Source organism: Rhea pennata, chromosome 8 (genome assembly GCF_028389875.1).
Source record: "Rhea pennata isolate bPtePen1 chromosome 8, bPtePen1.pri, whole genome shotgun sequence".
NCBI lineage: Eukaryota > Metazoa > Chordata > Aves > Rheiformes > Rheidae > Rhea > Rhea pennata.
The window spans coordinates 17,428,724-17,452,382 of NC_084670.1; the positions used below are offsets into that span (position 1 = coordinate 17,428,724).

General features: G+C 43.4%; 1 protein-coding gene across 1 annotated transcript; it reads left to right on the forward strand.

The window, feature by feature from the left end:
* The first annotated feature begins 1,733 nt into the window (after window positions 1-1,733).
* Window positions 1,734-18,229, forward strand: LMO4 (LIM domain only 4). The gene is made up of 5 exons (XM_062580950.1): window positions 1,734-2,088; window positions 4,271-4,509; window positions 11,382-11,478; window positions 11,832-11,987; window positions 16,086-18,229. The coding sequence occupies exons 2-5, from the start codon at window positions 4,274-4,276 to the stop codon at window positions 16,092-16,094; spliced, it is 498 nt and encodes a 165-aa protein (XP_062436934.1). The 5' UTR covers window positions 1,734-2,088; window positions 4,271-4,273; the 3' UTR covers window positions 16,095-18,229.
* Window positions 18,230-23,659: the final 5,430 nt, after the last annotated feature.

The window sequence follows — 23,659 nt, forward strand, 5'->3', positions numbered from 1 at the left end:
GCAGTCATAAAATGTTTAGTTGACAACAGCAATTAGCTATACCATCCAAGCCGTGCAACGACCTGTCGCTGTGTAGGACTAGCCGCTACCGTCAGGCACATCAATTTTAGCCTCCGCGCACACTCAGCAGCCGCTTGCGCTTTCCTGCAGTGACAGGGAAGTCCGACCGTTCTGGCTGTACCGGCGGTTCCTTACGTCAGCAGTCTGGAATCAAGAAACTAGTATTAGGAAGTTTGGGGTTGTGAACAGAACCTGGAAGTGTATAATTTGATATCAGACTCTGCAGCTGCAGTTAGCTCTGCGAGACGTTTGCCCACGCTGTATGACGGACGGGCGCTAAGGGCGATAGCAGGCGAGGGCCTGTGCTGGCAGGCACGCAAACCCACTGCTTGCAGCAATTACTCTCTGCAGGGAGTGTGCCCACGAACTACCGTGTCGGTGCAGAGACTTTCAGTATTTTCAGCAGGGTGGGGGCTGTCACAGGGTGCTGTGTTTTTGCTTATCGTGCGGGCTGTGCTTAGGCCTTGAACACCTGCGATTAATATACGTATCTTTTTCTAGTGTCACTACTGAGTATTACTTCTGGTTTACTATCACACTTCGGCTTCTCTTCCAGAAATGCAGTTGTCTTTCTGAATGACAAGCAGTGCTGCTAACTGCCGGCCGATTGCAGCAGTTTAACCCTTTAAAATCTTTATGGAGTACTAATTACAGCGGGTTCGACACTGACGTGGATTTTTAAGCCCAGCCCCCCGCCGGTTTCAGTCGGGGGGATTTTCACCAAGCGCGGCAGCCCCCGCCGGGGGGGGGGAGGGCCGTCCTGCGGGGGCGGCGAGCGGGCCGCTTTCCCCGCGGCTCGCCGCCCGCGCAGCGCGGCATCCACCGCCGGCGCCTCCGCGGGGCCGGGGCGAGGAGCCCGCCCCGGGCCGCCCGCCACCGCCGGCGCCCTCCGCCAAGGGCCCTGGCGGCCGCCGCCCGGGAGCTGGCCGAGCCAGGGGCAGCCGGGACAGCCCCTCGCCGCCAAGTTTCTCAACTGGTGGCCGGGAGCGGGTCTGGCGCCGGCGAACGGCGCCCTAACGGCCGCCCGCGGCGCCCTAACGGCCGCCCTAACGGCCGCCCGCGGCGCCCTAACGGCCGCGGCCGCCGCTCCCCGCAGCCCACCCCGCGCCCGCCCGGGCGGCGGCAGCGGCCGCCGCTTCCCACCTGACCCCCTCCCGCCTCTCCCTTCCCCTCCTCCTCCTCTGCCCCCTTTCCTCCCCCCTCCCCGTCTCCCTCTCGCTCTCTTTTCCCCCCTTTCCTCCTCTTTCACTCATTCCTTTGTCTTCCCCGCGATTGGCAGGTTTTATTATTCCGCCTGAACAAGCCGGGGGCGGATTGGCTGAGGCGGGCTGACGGCGGAGCCGAGCTGGAGTGCAGTTGGGATTCTGCTCTGTCAGTAACACATGTGTGAGGGGCAGCGGGGAGCGCGAGCGGGGCGCGCGCGCACGCACCGGCACACTCGCGCACTCACACTCGCGCACTCACTCACACACGCGCTCGCACGCGCGCGCGCCGCGGCCTCCTCCTGGGTCCTGCCGGCGCCGCCGGATCCGCGGCCGCAGCTCCCGCCCGGCCGCTCTCAAACTCGCCGGCTCGCCCTGCCCTGCGCGGCGCGGCGCCTTGGCGGGCCGCGGCCGGCCGACTCGCCGCGGCGGGAGGCTCGGGAGCCGCCGGCGCCCAGCGGAGGGGGCGGGGTGGGGGGGCGGGGGGGAGGCGATACAAAGTGAAGCCACATTGCCAAACTTACCCGGCGATTGCAGCAGCGAGCGGCGGCGGCGCCCTGCGTGTGCAGCTCAGCGGCAGGGACTGAGCTCTGCAGCTCCCCTCCCGGGAAGTGCGAGCTGGAGGAAGGACCCGGGCAGACGCCTCTCGTAGCAATAGCTATATTTTTCCAGCCTGGGCTGCCACTTCCCGGGCTGGGGGCTTCCTCCAGCGCTCCCGAAGCCCTGTGAGAGCGCGAGCGCTGGGTCTGCTGCTTCGCAAGAAAACCTCCCCGGTGACCCCGAGCGGCGTTGCTCCCCGGCCTTTTGCAATATAGAGGGGAAGCAGGTAAGAAGTGCTGGTAATCGCTAAGGGTGTTATTGCAGCGTTCGTGCCCGGGCGGCCGGCGGCGGCCCCGTCCCGCGCTGCGCGGGGCTGCGCGGGGCTGCGCGGGGGGAGCCGCGGGCCCGGCATTGTCGCCGTCTCCGTGCCCGCGTACAAAGCCCGGCGGCGGCTGCGGGCTGCGCTCCGCTCGCCGGGCTGCTGAGCGGAGCGGGCTCGGCTGTGCGTTGAGGGGAAGGGGCGGGGGGGGGGGGGGGCGCGCCAGGCACCCGCTTCCCCCGCAGTAAACACTGCTCTGAAACAGTGGCAGAAAACATCAAAGTGAGCTCTCTTTCTCCCCTCTCCAATTCCCTTCCTGCCCCCCGCACGGTCTTTTGTTTCAATCCAGGAGAAATCCGGTGAATCACCTAATTAAAACCAAGACATGAATTAAGCATCCATTTTTGTACTACAAATTGCCAGCTCTCCGCTTGTCCCTCCCTTGGTCTCCATTAAAAAAACACCAGAGACGCTGTTAAAAGGGGGGGGGGGGGGGTATTTTGCCTCTAGCTTCCAGCTCTGCTTTCTATTTCACTGACTCCTATCCCAGGACCTAAATTGCTTGGCTGTGTAATTACTAGAGTAAGCCTATTTAAGTTAAAAGCTTTTTTCCCCCAACTCTAAATGAAACTTGATGAGGGCCCGTCCTTAGTTATCAAGGGAGTCACTTTCTGGTCAGTCCTCTTGATTCATCTTTTTAGATTTAATCAGCATTAAGGTATTGCTTGTCCTTAAGAGCTTTAGCTTAATGGGGTTACTGGATGGTTTTCTCAGTGTAACGTTTCCCATTTTATACGTATTTGCCTTCGACAAAGACGGGGTGATGTGTTAGCATGGAGTCTTTTTCTTTCTTTTAAGAAATCCGAAGTGATTTAAAGCGTAGGGAAACGGTTTAAAGGCTCATAGCAGGAAATGCAGATTCATTTAGGCTGTAGCTGGAAACTGTAACAAAAGGCAATTCCTTGAACAAATGCATCAGAAATCAATTTACATAAAGGTATATGATGCGTTCGGATAAATGCAATGCTAATGGCTTTTAGAGTGGTTTTCTTTCCAAAGTCTCGGGGTTTTTGTTACAGCTTAATTGGTGCAGTTCTTCTGGTTTATTGTGCGGTCACTGGACATACCTTCAGGAACTCTTTCCGAGGAAATGTGTGTTTAAAATCGGCCTGAGTTCTCCTTTTCCTGAAGCCAAGTTGGGCCAGTGGCAGGAAAAGTTCGCCCTCGCTGCGCTGGAGGTATCAGCCTGGGCGTCCTTAGCAGATAGCCAGATGCCTCGGTATGAGCACATACGGCTTACAAAGGACAAAGACAAAACATGCTGCTTAATTGGCAGTAAATAACTTGATCTTTTTATAGTATAAGTGACTAGAGGAACACCAGGAGTTTATTGGACTCTGGATTGAAGGCAACAAATTAATCGGTTTAGAGTAAGCTTTATGAATTGATTCCTATATTATCTCTGAGTTGTCCTGCTTGCATAAAGCATTTATTAGAAAGTGAAAAATGCCCTTACTAGCAGTTTTGGAGGCAGCCAGACTAACTCCAGCCTGAGCGGTGCACTTCATTATTCTGCTGCTTTCCTATGGTCGGTAAACTTTTAAACTTTTTTTTTTTTTTTTTTTTTTTTTTTTTTGAGTAACAAAGCTTTCGCGTTTAAACTGCTGATCAAGGGCAGATTAGCGAGACAAAAGTTGAGTATGTTTGTGTAGGAAGTTAACAGGAGTCCTAAAGTTCAATGATCTATTATTCGGGCCGGTGTCCTCAGTCTGGAGTGTTTTCTCTGGGTGCTTTTTGTATCTCAAAAAGAAAAAAATATCTCGACGTCTGGACAGCCGGCTCCGAGCCCCTCGTTACCCCGCCCGGAGAGTCTCTCAGAAACTGAAAAACCAGTTTCACAACTTTTTTTTTTTTTTTTTTTTTCCTTCCACTCCTCACACGCTTTTTTAAAGCAAAACAAACCCCGGGACTGTTGCTAACTTGTGAGCTGCAGAGGCACAAGCGCGGAGCGGGGCCGCGCCGCCGCCGCGCGGAGTCGGAGCGCGGCGCCCCGGCCCGGCCCGGCCCGGCCCGGCCCGGCCGCGCGGTGCCCCCGCCGCGTCGCCCGGGCGGCGGCCGCCCTGACCCGCCTCTGCCGCCTCTCCCGCAGGCCATGGTGAACCCCGGCGGCAGCGCGCAGCCGCCCCCGGTGACGGCGGGCTCCCTCTCGTGGAAGAGGTGCGCCGGCTGCGGGGGGAAGATCGCCGACCGCTTCTTGCTCTACGCCATGGACAGCTACTGGCACAGCCGCTGCCTCAAGTGCTCCTGCTGCCAGGCCCAGCTGGGGGACATCGGCACGTCCTGCTACACCAAGAGCGGCATGATCCTCTGCAGAAACGACTACATCAGGTGAGCGCGGGGGTGGTGCGCCCGGCCTCACCCCGGCAGGCTGCCGGGCGAAGCTTTTGCCCTTCCCTCCTTTTTTCTTTTTTCCCTCTTCCCTGTCTCTTCTTCCCGGCTTCCGTGAAGCCCGAAGGCAGCCGGGCCGGTGCGGGGCTCGGTGGGGCTCGCCCCCTTCCTCGGCAGTGTGCGAGGGCCGCGAGCCGGGCTAGCGCCTCGCCCAGGGCGCAGTTGTGGCTGCCAGGCGGCGGGAAGCGCTGGGGGGGGAGGCGGCACGACGACTGTAACTTTAAAGTGGTTTGTCAGCACAAAACAAGTCCTAACTAAAAATAAACAGCAATCAGAGAGGCTAAATTAATCTGCTTTGTTGTAGTGCTGAAGGAGAAGCGTGCATATCTGAACGGTAAATGCTTAAAAATCGTAGGGCTTAAATAAGGCTGTGGCAGAGGTGCTAAATAATGAAATGCCTGCCTTTAGAATCTGATTAATTATGATATTTACATAAGCACCTTTAAACTCCTTTGAGTGGAAACAGAATGACTCATTCTCTGTTCTCCTTGTGAAAGAGCTGATTAACCATCAGTTGGAGGACCAGGGATTCTACTTACAGCCAAAAACAGGGGTAATGTTTGTCTTCGCATTGTTACGTAGAAGCTTTGAACCAACATTTTTCTTAACTTCTAGCACAGAAAATGCAGCGGAAGGGATGGAAAGGATATGCTCTTGCCCTTTATTTCTTATCTCTTTCCTTTTGTAAGCTATTCACTTCAAATGCTGCAGATCTGGGTAGGGGGAACTAAGCCTTACTAATCTTGCATCTGTTGGGGTACAGTAAGATTATGCAGAGTATCCCTTCCAGTGAGTTTTCAATATAATTAATAGAAAGAATTCATGAGGTCAGGTGCCCATAGGATCTTTTCAGGTGAACTCAAGCTACTTAAACTCATTAATTTAAAAGGAGGCATTTTGAAGGATTACACATTTAATTTGAGTAAATGGTTTGATAGACTGATGCACATGAATGCTTCAAGTAGGTGTTCTATTTCAACATTCAGTAATTAAAAAAAACAACAAAAAGCCCTGTACCTTGCTGGAATAACAGAAATGCTTAGTTAAAATGAAATGTGTTTTCTTCAAATGCTTCTGACTTCTTACATACAGTAAATACCAAGAGTTAATCCAAGTTTTTCTTTTCCCTAATGGCTGAAAAGTTCCACTTTTTTATTTTCTGAAAATGAGTTGGCTACAAAATGTTACAAGTTTGTTGTAAAACTTGACTTCTACTGAGATAGAAAGATTGGCACTGTACTGAATTTCTTTAAATATGTGGAGACATCATTAGTCTAAAAGGAGTTAAGACTTTGTTGTTCTGATAATGCAGCCTCTGTCCTGATACATGGCTGCATCTTCAATCAACTAAGAAACACAGCTCTAAACCTGTTTTAGGAAATGCAACATTAACTTCTCTAGTTTTGGGGGGTATTTTTAGAGACAAATGCTAGGAAATCAGCATGTGTGGGGTTTTAATGGTGCTTTTTGGTCACCATCCTAAGCAACAAGCCTAAGCCTGGCAGAATTGTAATTAAATAGAGCAGAACGGTGTTAGGGAAAGAGTCGTTTGAAGTGGAAAAATTGACACTACTGTTAAGATGCACTGAATAGTACAGATTCATCACTCGACCAACACCATCAAACAAACCCTCATGTCTGATTACTCCTAATTAAAAAGAGAAGATGCGTCCACTGTATCCTAGAGGCAAGTTCAGGCAAGCTTATCACAATCCTCTGGTTTTGTGTTGCCAAAAATTAATACTCGTTTATTTTAATGTAGGCGATTAGAAATAGGATGCTTTATCAGATGAGAGTTTTGAGTTGATCTTGTTCTATCGCCTGACTTCTCTTTGGATCTATGTAATTTGACTTATAAAAATAACTCGGGCAAATGCTTGCTGAAACTTGAACTGGACACCAAACACTCAAGGTGGGGTTAGACAGCCTGGCCATGCAAGGGCCGAGTTAAGTTGGAGCTCTCCGGTGGAAGTGGACTTTGCAGGCTTCCACAGGGGTTGTGCTGGTGTGAGTGAGGCCCTTGCCCTTTCTCGCTTGAAATGGCCTCATTTTGGCTTGGAGTCGACGCCACCCGCTCGGTGTCGAATCTTTCTGCTTCCCCTCTGCTCCCCCCCCCCCGCTTACTTTTCTGCGGGGCTCCCCAGCCCCAGCGTGTCACGGCACGTTTCCTTGCCCAGAGCAAGAGCTGCAGGCAGGCACAGGTCCTGGCTGGCGACACGGGGGCACGGGAGACAGCACTAACGAAATGAGGAGGAGGATTGATCACCCTGGCAGGCGCCAGGTAGAAGGGACTTGACTCCTACAGGCCAAGACTACAGGGCCATTTATTAATGAGCTTTTTAACCACCTGACGTTGTGCGTGTTTGTTGCTGTTTAAACAACATATTCCCCCAACCCCCACCCCCAAAATCCACCAAAGCACCACCGAGCCAGCTGCAGAGCTGGGCAAGCTACAGCAGCAGCTTTCACTGAAAGCCGAGGTTCCTGGGAAAAGAGAGGGAGGCAAAAATCCCGGGCCTTCCCTGCCTCCCCACCTCGAGAAATGGAGAAAGGCGTTTGCAGGGAGGAGAGCAGAGTGCAGCCCTCCCAACCTTAAGATGCCAGATAAAGCAGCAGCGTGGCAGTGAATCCACACAATTAAAAGCTTTAATTAGTGTCTCCTCCATTTTCTCTTAGTTCTGATAGGTTTTATCTAATGAGATCTGGTCCCTGGCTTAGATCTGCTCCGAATGACGTGTCCAAAATGAATGAGAGCCGCGTCGCAAACAAAACATTTAATTAACAAAATTGGCCTCTAAGAGCGAGCAGGGAGTGGTGGGGAAGGCGAGGCGAGGGGGGCTGCCCAGGCGCGCCTTAAAGGGGCAGCGCCCGCAGCCCCTCCCTTCGCGGGAGCGCGCCCGGGGCGCCGCGCGCCCGGCCCCTGCCGCGGGCCGCGCCGCGGGCCGCGCCGGCCCCGCTCCGCCCGCCGCCGCCGCAGTGTGCGCCGCGCCGCGAGGGGAGGGGAGAGGAGGGGGCTGCCGGGCTGCGAGTTCATTTCCCTGGTAATCAGCGGCAAGCTGCTATATTCAGGGAATGCTGTCCCTTTAATTGAACAGGCTAGGTAATTAAATGGCACTTTTCCAATAGGACGTGCTAGGTAAATCTAATAGTTGGTTATTTAATATCACTTTGAAGTCTGCCCACTCAAGCACAATGACAGCACAGGAGCATGTGAACTATTAGCTAGGAAAAAAAAAAAAAAAAACCCAGGATCTCAAAAATTAATTAAATCGCATGCAATTTAGGGGGAACGTTTATCTTGATTTGTCATAACAGAATTAATTCAAGGCCTCCAATTCACTTGGGGGCAGATCTGTTACTCTGAATTAACCAAGCGTAATTTGGCTGTTTTTTTTTTTCTTCCCCTTCTCTAATGCAGCACTTGCCATTATGCACAGCCCCCCTTTTAAGTATCAATAGCTTTTGGTGCTTTTAAGGTGCTTGGTCTCTAGTTATTCTGAAGTACCTTTAATGGACTTGGCTCCAGGCATAATTTCTGTGTTGCCTTTCTTTGTTATATTTAATATAGCTGGTGCAGAATTTAGATTAAATATAGGAAATCTACAGAAACACCAATCACTTCTGGATCAGTAGTTTTGGGTGTCCATTTCTCTTTGATAGGACTTGGATATATGTTTGTGAGTACAAATACGTACCGTGTGGTGCAGGAATTACAGCACTTAAATCTGTTTGTCTCTACACTTCTGGAAACAACTTGGAATATTCTTTTTTGTTATAATAGCCAGAGATCTGTTTCTACAGATATCAAATTTTGAGCAGCAAGACATGAAATCGGACAGAAAAGATTTCTTGCTGTCTTCATTCACACTCTTGTGAATGTTCAGGGAAAAAAAATTGGAGTACTTGTGTATTCGGGGGTGTGGGGAATGCTATGTTGGAACTACACAGTAGTTAATTTAAGGTGGCTCAGTACCACGCTGTTAAGTGTAGAAGAGCCTGCCTTGTCCGTATAGGGAACCTCTTGATGTTTGTGATTGATTGCATTGCCCAAATGTTGAAATATTAATGACCTTCTTGGACTGAGGACCCAAAGAGGAAACTGAAACCAATTCTGTCATCACAATTAAAGAGTCCCCTGGCTTTAATTAGCCTGACCTGGGGTATCTCTACCCATTGCTGCAGTTAAAGAGAAAAGAGCCCATTAAAGTCCAGTCTGAGACCGATAGCTACTTAATTGAGCACCTAAAGCCTCAAGCCTTTTAAATCAAATACTGTCCTGGACAGTCCCCCTGGTTAGATAATTAGCTCTCCAGCCTCTCAGAAACCACGTGAAACAATTTTTTTTTCAGTAAAGAATAGTTATAGTGCTGGACCTCCTTTACTGGTAGGAAGGAATAACATTATTCTAAAGATAAAACCTTTTCCTGGTAATGATATTACAAAACCATTTGTAACAGTAGAGAAGGAAAAACAAGCTTAACTGTCCTGGTAAATAATACAAAGTACTAGATAGCTTTAATAAGATAGTTCAACTTTAGGAATTTTTAGCAATTTTTAGGAATTTCAGCAGAAGGTTGCACCTGAAGTTATTTCCCAAAACCTAGAAATGTACTAGAAGCATGGGTAGGTAAAAAAGAAAGATGTGTGGAAAGCTGCTGGATTAGTTTGACTCCACTTATTAAAATTCACAGACATTCAAACTACTTCTAGTCAGAGAGTCTTGTATAAGAAATGAGTGCTTAAAAAAGAAAAGCAGTGCAACGAGACTGATATGCCAAAAAGCTGCATCTTTAGTTGCTGGTGCAATTGTATAGAGGGTTGTGAGAAGAAGCTGATCATATTTGTATTCTCCAGGAGAAGTAACATTATCAATTCATCTGCGGAACTCTGTCTTCCTGCCCCGACCCTACCCAGTAGTGCCTTTTTGGATCTTGGTTCTAGAAATGCGACTATGTCTTGCTACCTTCCTCTTGAAGTGCCTCCCGTACACTTCTGTGTGTGTGTGTGTGTGTGCGCGTGCACGTGTGCGCCAACTTTGTTACTAGTAATAATGGAGCAAGAAAAACGCGCGTTGTAAAGGTTTGGGAGTAACCTTAATACAGCATGTAACTACTCGGAACTGGTCCCAATTTAGAAGATGCCATAATAATGGACCCGTAGATTCTAGGCAGTATAGTCCGTTTGGCTTGGGGTCCTAACTATGTATTAGTTCAGCTTTCCCTTTGTAACCACTGTGATTCTGCAAGAATGTGTCAATGTGTCGTGGATCTCAGACTAATTAGTTTTGAAATGGAGTTTTGATTGAACTCTTCAAATCGATGCTGCTGCAAAATTTGTTTCTCAGTTTCCTATTAAAAGCCATCTTAAGGGGCAGTTTTACTACTCTCTCTGTCGTTCAGTCGATATATTTAATAACAACTTACAGGCTATTTTCAATAAAGTGGCGACAGCAAATTAGTAGTTTGAACATGACAAGCCTCCTCTGCAAGCTCAGATTCTGAAAATTCAAAGCAATTATTTTTATACAGAGGCACACTGCAATCATTCAGATTACGGGTATTCTGTTGTAATGCGTCTCCTAGGTTGACACAAACAGAATTTTATGACTTTATTTGGACAGGAAAGAGATGCAAATATTAATATTTATTATGACACCAATACGCTAATTTGTAAATCCTATTACTATGTTTTACATTGTGCAGGAAAGTGGGTCTGTGACCCTGCCAGCTAGTTCACTTTCCTTCTCTACTGTGAAATGATCATGGTACTCTTTATAAATATTTGTGTATGTTAGAGAAGCGCAAGAGCAAATAAAGGTTTTCTAATTCTAGCTAACACAGCCTGTAAAAGTAGAGCTCAATAATCATTATTGTATTATATTTTGAATCGATGTGTTGTGCCTTTAAATGGATTTGAAGAATTATGTATATATTTTGCTTCACCACTCTTCTGCCTATTTTACCCCCTCCCCCACTGTATATCCCCCCCCCCCCCCATGGCAGATGTTGTGGTCTCATTTGATTGCATAGGAAAACTGCAGTGATACAGCAAACACCCAGAGAGATATGATGACAAATGGGTCCAGATCCCGGTAAATTACTTTCTGCTCAAATCGAAATTTCATTCAGTTTGTTGCTAGCAGAGATGAAGTAATCTAAATTGTGGACTCAGGAGCAGATAGAGGGAAGTTGGAGCAAGCATTTCATTATCAAGAGAGAGAGAAGGTTAGGATGAAAGAGATGAGCAGAGGCAAATCTAAAGTGTTGACACCATGATTGAAAAGGTTAACCCATACACATTATATATCAACCTGGATAGCAGAGAGTTTCTAATGGAAACTCTGCACTGATGGAGGTTTACTGGAGTTTCAATACACTGAGCATGATGTCTTCTTAGATATACAATCAAATCCTCTTAACCCTTTTGATGACTCATATCTCAAGATATGATTAAAGTACAAAAGAGTTCTTCATATAATTTCAAGGACACAATGCATTTAAACTCCAGTCATGAATTGTATCTTTTTTATGATGAACTCAGTAATCTGATAAAATGTGTGTAGTACAGAATTGTTTGTGTTTCTAGAGGTGTAAGTCAATATTTCTGATTAAATCCTGTGCAACCACATCCAAGGTAGGGTGAAGCTACCAGTTGTTATACAAAAATATACTTTTTCATATGACAACCCATAAGCAAGTTGGAAGACAGAGTCAGAGACAAAATAGTTGTGTAATAAACCATTGCAGTGATGCGCAAAAATGCTTACAGCCCCTTGTGTATTAAATTATTCATGATTATCACCTCTGTTTCAGGTTATTTGGAAATAGTGGTGCTTGCAGTGCCTGTGGACAGTCCATTCCTGCTAGCGAGCTGGTCATGAGAGCACAGGGCAATGTCTATCATCTTAAGGTGAGTTTTTTTTCTGTATCTTTTTTAGTAGCATATTTGTAGTGCCTTGCTTCTTTTGTTTTTAATCTGCACCTGCTTATGAACAAAGTGCAAAAAGCAATAGCTAAAAATACAAGTATATATTATTAAGCTTCCTTTTGTGTGTAGCTTTGTCCCCTCATAATTGGTAAAACTATACTTGAGTTATGTACTGCATAGTCCCAACAGGTAAGACTAATGCTATTTTTGGAGATACTAGAAACCAAGCAGCTCCATAGCTCAACTGTACTTACAGTCTCTGAAGTGTAATTTTCAAACCTGCAGCATACTTAATTTGTGCTGTAGTTTCACTTGCTGTCTCTTTTATTTTTTAGTGTTTTACATGCTCTACCTGCCGGAATCGCCTGGTCCCAGGAGATCGGTTTCACTACATCAATGGCAGTTTATTTTGTGAACATGATAGACCTACAGCTCTCATCAATGGCCATTTGAATTCACTTCAGAGTAATCCACTACTGCCGGACCAGAAGGTGAATACTCAACAATTACTAATAAGCTTTATTAGAGCTAAATGAAGATCAATTTCTTTTCAGCCTAATAGTGGATACTCCCCAGGGGGGGGCCTTTAAACAACTGAACTTAACATAGTTAACTTAGACATGAGGTATTGGGCAAAAATATTCACCCTTTAAATATAACATATAAGATGAGTCAGTTTGTTTAGGTTTGAGCATGTGGATCTGTATAGCTGTTGAACTCCTTATATATATGAAAGTGGAATAGAGAACGTACACTGATACAAATTGTCTTAACAAAGAGAAGCATTTTATTTTATAATTTTATAACATTGAAATTAAGGGCTAGAAGAGTGCACTTTACTACGGAAGGAAAATTAGTTCCTTTAATGTGGAAATAAATGTCTTGTGAAAAGAAGGTTCCTGAATTAAGCCAATGTATTTCACTTTAATATTAAAGTTATAGTTGAGGAAATATGCTGGGGGCCCTTTCTGAAGTATTTTCTCTGTCATAACTTACATGTCTTAACTCAGATTTTAAAACCAAATTCTTATTTTCTTATCGCTCTATAACACTAATAGCTAAACTACAGATTGTACATCTCTGTGCTCTTGGTTTCCAGTTAAATGAGTACATTAGGACTGTACAAAATGTATAGAGAAGAAAAAAAATCTGATCAACAGTTGTCCTGAAACTAGATAGTTTTAGATCTATTTTAATCTTCTTAATAAGTCCTAAAGCTATGCAAGTGAGTGCATTTTGATAACTGCTGTGCCTAATTTGTAACAATTACTGTCAACCTTGAGTTAAGAGACTGTTCATTCCACCCTGGTCCAGAAAAGAGTGAATGTATGACTCTTGCACATAATTTTATTCACATCATATTTCATACTGATTATGTATTGATGACATTGATTCATTTACTCTTTACAGCGCCACTTGCATGGATATTAAATCTTATTGACCACAGATGAATTTTAATTTCAGATTGGTGATAGATTTTTCCATCAGCTCTGATAGTATATTTGGCTTTTTCATCATTAACCCAGGCAATCACACAGCACTGAGTTATTGCAATGAAACAAAAAGTGCACACTTCAGTTGGTAATTCTTTATAGATTTACAATAGGAACTTCATTAATGTCTGTAAGGATCACAAAAAATAACATTTATCTGCAAATATGAATTTGGAAGATTAAAAAAATCTGGGACAAATGTTAGGCTTATCTATTCTGTAATGTGCAGAATAATTTTTAATGCTTCTACATAGTGGATAAATATGTACAAGAAAATACAAACTGGTTTTTAATTTCTATGATTTTGTGTTGTTGTGTTGCTACATTTCAATATCCATGTTTGCTTTTTTTCTGTGCATAAATTTACTGATTAATTTTAAGTATTCTTTTGAGTCTTATACAGCGAATGTAATTACATCAAAATAAAACATGGACCTTTTTTATTTACTTAATTTGTCAATTGAGGTGACAAGAGAGAGCTGAGTACAAAAGTCATATAGTTAGGCAGAACAAAGATAATTAAGATTGGAGGAGAATGTGCAGCCTCTCCTCAAGGAAGTACAAATACAGTTAAAGATTCATAGATTTATACTCTTGTGAATTTTAATGAAACAAATCTGTAATACAGAGTAGCTAGCAGTGAATCTGTTAAATGAATATTTGTAGGTATCCCATTTCAAAATACAGGTAAAACCATCCATCTTTATACACTGCAGTAAAAAGTTTACCATTCTGAGAGAGTGGTTTATCCACTTGTCTCCTATGAATGTAAAGTTTAATGTAATTCCAAATAGGTGTCTAAATTGTCATTTAGTTTTATCAGTTTCTTACTATGCCTTAGCAAAACCTAAAAATGATTTAGTTTGAATAAAAGCAGTAGACATGATGAGGAACACAGAACATGGAAAAGAGAAGTAAAATTAGATGAGGCTTGCAGAGCTCACGATTGCAGATACCTAGTAGTAGAAGCGAAATGCAGAGGAAACTCTTAAATGCTGTCACTGACTATTAACTCTATTGCTACAGACCAAGGTGAGGCAGATGAAGAGGTATTAAGGGGGAAACTGATTATAGCTTTTGTTTTCCCCTTTATAATATCTCTCTAACAAATACTGTAAGTCCTCCTACTAGTATTCAGATGGGAATTAAGGAGCACCTGAACTCCAGAAAAGTGAAATACAATTGAGGAAATGAGTTGTTAATTGGTAGGTTTGTCAGGTTTCTAGAGATCTGGAAACTAAAGGGATGGGTGTCAAAAAAGTAGAATTTTGTGTGATGGCTTTTAAACAATATAAGGATGTAAACATCAGAAACGTTTTCCAGAAAGCTCTGTGTTTTAGGGCCATTAATTAAAAATGTTCTTCCACTTTGACAGAGTTGGCTGTAATAGATACAATACTCTCAACTAAACATGAAAGCTCAATCAGTCTCCAGGTTATTCTGCTGCTAGATATTACAGACATAGCAGAATTCACAGGGTTTTTTTTATTAAGATGAGGAGATTGAGACATATTCTGCATTAAAAAACTTTTTTGTTACTTTTATGAAGTTGACAGTTATGAACTTACATTAACACGGAAACTACATAAAGACAACAGTATCTTGATGACTGGTGCAAGCATAAGAGGTTGAATGACCTAACTTTATTTAAAAGGTTGACTTTTCTTTTAAGGAGGCAAATACAGTGATGTTGGCTATTCCAGGGAGGCCTTTTGCTTTTTTTAAGTCGATTTGGAGCATGTGAATTATATCTTCTGATCAGTTGCAGTGTATTTTGAGAAGAAAAAGAAAATATCTAAACTCGGTACTGCAAGCACATTAGTGCCAGTTTGTGATGTCCTTTGTGCCAGGATGTTTGAAGGGGTTGCACTGTGGTTTGTAGAGAATTCTCTGTTTTTTGGCTTAGGTAATATTTCAGTAGTTCTTGCTTGCAACAGTATTACCAGCTACTAAAAGTGTAAATTTTCCACTGGCTGGCAATGTTCACAGCAAATGGTGTTCTCCAGCCTCTGTACTTTTAAATAAAGTATGAGTTAGATTACATCTCTTAGAGGAGATCTTAAAAATCTAGTTTACATATCACTCAACAACTCCCTTGTAGTTACATAATTGGTGTTGTCTGTGTCCATAGTGGAAGATATTTGATGCTCATTTATTAAATATGCTTGCTGGCTGCTCCCTAATCTTTGTTCTGGACAGACAAATTACCTTTCTCACACTGAGCTTCAGCTCTGGGGAATTAAACCTCCAAGCCTCTACTACTTTAATTAGCTTGAAAGTGGGGGGTTGCAGTTACTAATAGACCTCAGGCTTTTAGTAACTTAGAGAAAGGGTGAAAAAAGAACTTCCTGGGAAGCGCAAAATGTCATTTAAAAACCATAAAAATCTAATATATATTATTTCATTTTGGTAATTGCAAACAGATTGTATTTGAAGACTATGGATGATCATTTCTACTTTATCCATGAAAGTTTAGATTTTTATTGAGTTAGACATTTTTAATTATCACGATTCATTAACACCAGTGTGAAAGCACATGTTTGACTTCATATATTAAAATGTTTATGTAACATTAACTAACACACCAGATGAGGAATTTTAAATGGGAGGGAAAAATCCTGAAATATCTATATTTAACTCTTATGCAATGCAACATATTAACCAAAGCTGCCTTAGGAGGATATTGGCTGTACTTCTTATTTGCTATTTCTTCCAATTATAAGATCATATTGCTAGATTCTTCAAAGGCATGGCATAATGTTTCTTCCCTTTTAAAATGGGCCGAGAAAAAAAAAACACCTTATTCACTGTACAATTTGCTACCAGAAAGTACACTTATTTACTGTTGTTGCCTTTTTTTTCTTCTGTCTGCTCTTCGTAGTCAAACTGCAGAAAAATATTTGCTTTTTGCTATTTGGAGTTGAAACATTATCAGTATGAATGGATAGTGTAGAAAGCTTTAATCAAGTCACAGTTGGAAAGTAATCTAATAAAAAAAAAGATTAGTGAATAAGAAACAGACAAAATCAGTCATGTTGTAGTTTCCTATCTCAAATTTAGCATTTTAGCTAAGATACACATTTTTATTTTTTACAGGTCTGCTAAAAGGTCAGAGTAATGCAGAATGCGTGCCTTCATCTCAAATTTTGTTCATCACAGATGGATCCCATGTCTCCAAGTAGACAAGTCACCTTTGTAGCTAGCATCAATGCCAGCTCCATACCATTGCACCTTCTTTATTCTTGATTGCCCTTCCCACATTTATTGGTGTATTAAAATGACTGAATATGAACATTAAGGACTCCATGAACCTGGGCTAATGGGAGACTGTAGAGAAAATGAAAAAAGATCCACCGGAGGACATCTTTGGGGGGGCGGGTGGGGAAGATGACTAATGAAGCTAATTAAAAGAAGCATTGAAATCTGCTTTCTACCCTCATTAACAATTAGCAGGGCACTGGCCAGAGTTTGTACCCTGTGTTTTACCTTAACAACATTCTCTTTGCTCTTTGTATATTTAAGTGTTGTAAGGAAATGTGTTTCAATCAAACTGAACATGAGATAAAGGAAAGATGTGGCTTTTGTGATATTCTATCACAAACACTTATTGTATCTCTGTAAAATACAATGTATGTATGCATGTAAGTGTTTTTGTCCTAATGTTGCTACTTCCCATGGCAAAAAAAAAAAAGAAAAAGAGAGAAAAAAAAAGAAAAAAGAGAAAAAAGAAAAAAAAAAAGAAGGTCAGGCTCATAGCAGCTACTGTGTAGAAATTTTCACCTACTTCTAATTTGCTGAATGAAGAAAAATCTTTTATTTGTGATATTTTCAGAGACATTTGCTCTAGTATGGTGTATTTAAATAATAAAAAAGTAAAACAAAAACACTGAATTGAGTATGGGTTTTAGCAGTTCTGGTGCTTTTTTAAAAAAAAAAAAAAAAAAAAACTACATTCAAAACATGACTGAAACTAAACCTCATTTAGTAATTACCTTTACAAGTAGCTTTTTTTGTTCGGAGATTTTTTTTGTTTTGTCTTGAACGTGTAAAGAGTCTGTTAAAACTACTTAACCATGGCACTCCTGGCAAAGATAACAGAGCACTGCTTCAAACTGATCTTTATTTTGCAATGAGATTCTTAATTCTGATAACAGCAAATATCCTAATTCATCTTGCAGTGAACTGTGGTACATGTATAGATATTATGATCTCTTTCCATCCGGTTCCTTTTCACAGGATGCTCTCTGTAGAGGTGCACGGGGGTGTGTGTGTGTATACCCAGGAGGTCCAAGAGTAAAAATAATGCAAGAAGTACTTTGAGCTTAGCACCAGAATTGAGTATTCATTAAAAGTAATACAGTAGCTATTGTGTGTAAACAACACAAAGTTGTGTCTGCTGACATAAGAGAGATAACTTTTTAATACTTGTGATCTTAAGGAAAGAAAAGAAATTTTCTTGGATGATTTCTGAGAACCAGCTGATCTCAAACACAATCTGTCATCCAGAAAAAAAAAATCCCTCAAAACTATGAAGCCTCCTCTATAATTAGAAAGGGAGGAAATTTGTCTAGTGGGTTTTTCCCTGTAGGTACTGACAGGTAGATAAATGCAGAATAATTTTGAGGAAAAAATCCTGACTTTTCACATTTGCAGCAAGCATATTAAATTAATCTGTGACCATGTATTGTATGCTTTTGGTCAGGAAATTGCAAGCACCTAGAAGGTGCCTCTGTTGCAATTCATGACATCAATATTGGTAGCTATTCTACTTTTACAGGAGACTAATAAATTTGAAATACATCGTGATTATATTTTCCTTTTTAATTTTGTTTTCAAGAAGGTGTTCACCATTTAGCTTGCCTGGTTACAGGGCGAGGTTGACTTATTTTTGTTGTGATGCTGATACACAAAAAGCTGATTTATAGATTTGTCTGTCTAAACAACCAACAGCAAGATTCTTCTCAGAGCCTACTTCTTGACCTCTACTATATTGGAGGTCTGCTGAATTTCTGCTTTTAACACTTCAGTGCTTGGAAAAAATAGGACTCTTTCAGAGAAATGAAAACGACAATGTACAATATTGAATATAAAAGACAAAAGAATGCTTGCATGATGTATGCAGTAATAAAAGTACTGAAGCTATGTATGCCTTTTTAAATTAAATGCAATTACATATTTTTTTAAAGAAGTTTCTAAGCTTTTTGATGTGGCATTAAAGTCTTTAGGTAGAGTCCTCCAAATTGTGCTGTTTGAATTTCTTTGAAAACAGACTTGAAGTCATATGAATATGGCATTTAAGTATTAGTGAGACTGTAGACATCTTTTTATATTCTTTCAGTATAAATACTCAAGGTACAGTATTTAAATCTAACATGTACGGATTTTTGGTTGTCCAATATAACCTAGAAGTGCTAAGAAGATAGTTAATAACTTCTAGTAAGTAATGTAGTATAGCATTTAGTGATGTAGAGGTTGAAGTTCATTAAAGGCTTTAAATAAACTATTATATGACTCGTTTGTAAAGCACAGCTACCTATTTAATAGCTTACTTTAAAAGCATTTCTTAAGTTGCAGACCTATAAGATTACAAATGTCACTCATGTTAGCATAATCCACATGCAAGTGATGAAGCCTTTGCTTTGATGTGCTAAATTGGAGGAGGACTAATGGAGCTATGAATATACAATAGGACATATTTAAGTAGTATTCTTGCTTTAGGTAAAATGCTTTCTTGAAACCAGAGGCATTTCAGACAATAAAACAGGCTCTAATGGGGATGTTAGGTGTGGATAAAAAGCTGCTGGAAACACTTAGGTTTGTCCTTATGTGAAAAACCACTTTTTTAAGGAGAAGTGTGAGGAAAAACACGCACTTGTTCACCTTTTATCACATGCATTTGCTACACTGAATCTGAAATACATCCTTCTGCATTTAGTGCTGCTGAAAAGTCACACAAATAATCATTCAGTAAGAGCTTCCCTCACTTTCAAAAATGAATGCTGTTAAAAAAAATCAAAGGAAATATTACTAATCTGAAATCATCCTAGTGAACCTGGATAAAATGCATTGTCTGTACTGCATCTAAATGTCTCAATCATATAAATTGTCACTCTTATTAATGAAACAATTTTGTAAAAAGATTGCCCTCTAAATGGGTTTAATGTTTTTACCTATCCAGCTGTCTAGTTATGAGATTTACGCATCCTGGCAGGCAGTGGGACATTAAGCCTTTCCAAACCAAATTCTGTTTGCAACAAGATACTGTCTTTTCAGTCCTACATGATTTATCTTTAAATATTTTAACAGGTTATGCAGTATCTTATGAAATACAAAATGAGAATGTCTTACCAAAATGAAGCCTATGAAATTAAGACACATCTTTAGAATATTAACCACACTGAGTTAGTTTCCCTGTTAGTTAACACTGAGCAAATTTACAGCATCTAATTTTAGTGTAAATGCTAAAAAAAATAATCAGTGTAGTCTGACTTGATATCCAGTATTGCAGTATTGTCAGACATTTCAGAAGGTCATTTTAGTTTAAAATATTTATCAGTTTTTTTGGCCAGTAGTTACATATCAGAAGTATGGCTCTTTGCAAGGATGTATCTTCTGAATGGCTCTATTAAAATAACATATAAAATTGAGATTGGGACAGCTATGCATATAGTTTTTAAGTATTAAATTGCTTTAGTGTGAAATGGTGCATGCTAGGTGCAATTTCAGTACCCGAGCGTGCAGCACATGGAGTGCCCCCTAAGCATCGTGGCTGCCTGTTGTTTTTCAGTACCAGGTGTGTGCCTACTGTCAGGCCACCGAAGCCACCGAAAAGCTTATTGCAATTAAATAGCAATTTGTTTCTACGAAACTGCAATTAAAGTATTACTGATCAGCCATTTTAGATTGGCAGTGCCTTGGCTGCATGCTAAGCAGCGAGACGCTCCCACCTCATCTCCGTGCTGCCCGAGCAGTGAGTGCCGGTGGAGCGCAGCCTGCTCGCCTGCGTCCCTCGGTCCCTCGGCCCCGCCGCGCTGCAGCGAGCTGGGGCCGTCCGCAAGCTGACTGCACAGCTTTCCGGGCCCGGTGTGATTACTGGGTTCTGCTGCAGTGTGAGCAGGGATGTGCACGCTTCCTGCCGGGGACGTTTCCGACTTCAGACTGATTCTGCAGCAAGTGGTTGGAACACTGGGGGCCGCGAGCCAATAACCTGCAACAGGTCCTGGCTTGTTAGAGCAGTGCAAACAGCTCCCCAGTCATGACTACTAAAAGGCTAGTGCAAAGCAACCAATTACCTTATAAATATATATATATATATATATATATATATATATGTGTGTGTGTGTGTGTGTGTGTGTGTGTGTGTATATATACAATTTATATATATATAATATATATATATATATATATTTAATAAAAAGCAGAAGTTTATCCAACACAGCCATAGTTACATGTTTGCACAGCAGGTGAGACTACTGGATGCAATCAGCTCATCTTACCTGTGGGCAACTTGTGGATCCACCATGACATCCTGAGGCCGCCTGGTGCCTCCTGGGGCAGGACGCAGCCCTGGCCTTGCACCTCGCCGGACATGGGTGACCTGATACCTGAAATGCAAATTTTGGGTGCAAATTAAAAACTTTTTTGTAAGAGCCCAAAGAGGAATTAACTTTGCAGTGGTTAATTCTGCTCCTTAATCCTCACCAATCTGAGAAATGTTAACATTGGTTCCTGCATTTTTGCACCGTGGAGGCCATGGACGCCCTCACACCTGCGGGAGAGGGACAAGGCAGGCGGCTGGGCAGGGCTCCCGGGGCCCCAGCGCCGGCAGGGAGCAGCGCCCGGTGCAGAGCGGGGGGCACGCACATGCTCTTCGCCCTTAGCGAAGGGGGCTGAAGCGCCTTAGCGTAAAGCTCAGTGAAACCAGCCCAGCCGACACTCAGCAACTCACTCACCCGCAGGAGGTTGGGCTGCGCCCGCACCCTGGGCCTGGGGGATCCTGCTCGCTGCAGACTGCAGAGACCATGTTGGATTTTTTTTTCTCCCCCTCCCCCTGCAGTGGGTATTTTTTAACTAAGCCAGGTTTTGCCGGGGTGTGTGGTTTTTAACAGCTGTTCTGGCATTAGGGTCACAGTGACCAGGCTGTGCTGGCGAGAGCCCAGCACCTCTCAGCCCCGCTTCGGGGGGGGCGGGTGCCTGCAACAGTGCGCCCAGGCCAGGCCGTGCACACAAGGAGCCCAGGAAACGCTCGCACCTCTTCTCCAGCCTTGGCTGGCCCCAGCCTGCAAAGGGCTTAGGCTTATAAACAGCAAAAGACTCACACCTGGGGAAGCACATCAGGTGCTGAGTAACGATGGCAAAAGCTGGGCCTGAACTGCTCTCAAGTTCACCCATCGGATACAGGCTTCTTAAGCCACAGTGCTCCCCCACCCTTGTGTATTATCACTGGTGCTTATTTTCATTTTTATATCTGATTAATTCTGTTCCCTGCAACATTAGATGTGTACCCCCAATGTTAAACATTAAAAAAAACTTTGATTTTTTTTTTTTAAGACTTTTTTTTTTGCTGCTACATCCTTAACTAAAACAAAACACTTCTTCTTCCAAAACTTTTCTTCAAAATGCAGTGCTAACTTAGGTAGCGTGAACCTGGCTCTTTTGCAAAGAGCGACTGCGGCCGGCGGGGGGGGAGGGTGCCCCGGGAGGGCGGCAGCCCGCAGGGTGCTGAAGCAGCCGCTGCGCAGCCAGGTTCCTCTGCACCCCAGCAGCTGACGTTTGTGCCTCACGCTGCTGGAACAGGCCGTTAATTACGCTTCGAAATAGCCATATATTTTTTTCCTCTTAGGGGATCTTACAAACCGGCCTTACGCTAACAGTGTCTGTGGTTTGCCGTAACCTCTCAGAATAATCACTGCTTCCATTGAACTTATGCCAGTTGTTTTGTTAAACTAAATTGAGAGAACAGGGCCTGTATTCACTCTCGAAAGACAAGAGATTGCCCTGTGATTTGGGGAAATCTTGATTGCTTGCAGAAGAACAAATGAACAAGGCAGATATTAACTTCACACCTGACTTCAATTTCTTTGAGAAGCAGTGGAGACATGTCCAGTAGGAGGAAAAAAAAACTACTGAAAACTCATAAGCCACCTATGAATAGTGTAATTTTATTGTGCTGTAAAAGCATCAGCTGCTTACTGAAAACAAAGAAGCAATGAATGCAGGATCATTCTTAAAAAAAAAAAAAAGGCGAAAGAAAGAGAAAGGCTTCAAACAGCCTCTAAAAGACTGGGCTGATATGCATGTGACTTGCATATTTTGGGACATCCTGTGCTATTCATTCCACTGATGCATTTGATAGGTAATTATATCAGCAATATCAAGATGTTGATACAAAATACGGGAAGACTTGCACTTTTTTGCCGCGGAGCGTGTCCCTCACTACTGAGCTCGCCGCAGACTTGGAATCCGCGGCAATCATTCGGAAGCTGTGGTTGGTATTTTAGTGCTTATGAAACACTTAAAAATTATTATTCTTGCTTCATCAGTTAGTCTTTTTAGATGGATTGAAAAAAAACGTACTGCAAACGAGCTACTATTCTTATTTGTTGTTTTAAGAAGGGTAAGCACTGAAGTATTCAAATGGAGCAGATATTATACCTTTAATTACATCCAAACAGGATGCTGAGCCGATTTTTCTATTTTCCGTTTAATTGCTGTAGTTCAAAAAGATATTGCAAATTTGTAGATGAATTATTTAAGCATAGCCTTCTTGCCTCTGTGTTTACTGGAGAGCTCAGAACCCCCTCCCCCTCCCCATGAACTTAAAGGGAAAAAATGCCACTTCCTTCTTCAAGAAAAAGTTTGAATAATAAAAAAATCTTAGAGGAGATGTTTTAGCTTGACAAATGTTTTATACTTGCCGGTGGCAGCTAGCGGCCGTCACAGGATCTGCGGGCGTCGTCGTGGCTGCAGCCTCGCCGGGCTCCCGGCCGGCACGCGGCGTCTCCCGGGGGCCGGCCCGAGCCAGCGCTCGGCCGCCTGCATCGCCGTTCTCCTGCACGCAAAACGAGAATAACGGAAGCACACACAGTTCATCACTTCCTAAACTAAATATACTCCATTTTGTTTGCGTGTGCGTGTGTGTGTATATCATTCACCGTATATATTTAGAATATGTACTGTGACATTACAGCCAGCGATAAATCCTACTCTCTTACTATATGTGTTATTTGCTGCAACATTAAGCTCGGTAAGAATTTTATATGTAACTTGTACCAAAACTAAATATATTGTAGAAGTGACGCACAGCTGTAAACGAGAGCGTGACCGCCCCAGTCAGCACAGGCGAGGGCGGCAGCTTGCGCGGCGAGTCTTTTGCGAACAATCGCAGACTTTCCAAAGGATCAGCCAGATAATTACATTTTTAATGATGTTTTTATAAAACAGCACTCTTCGGAGGGGCGGGGGGGCCCTCTGACACCGCAGCCACAAGTTAAACCCGCGTGCGGCGGCGGCGCGCGGAGGCCGGCGCCCCGGGGCCGGGAGAGCTGCAACGCTGGGGCACGGGCGCCGCGCGCCAGGTAACGCGACGCTGACAGACGTTTATGAAAGACGAGTTAAAATGGATAATAAATCTCCATTTCGTCGGGCGGGAGGGTGGAGGCCTCGCCGCC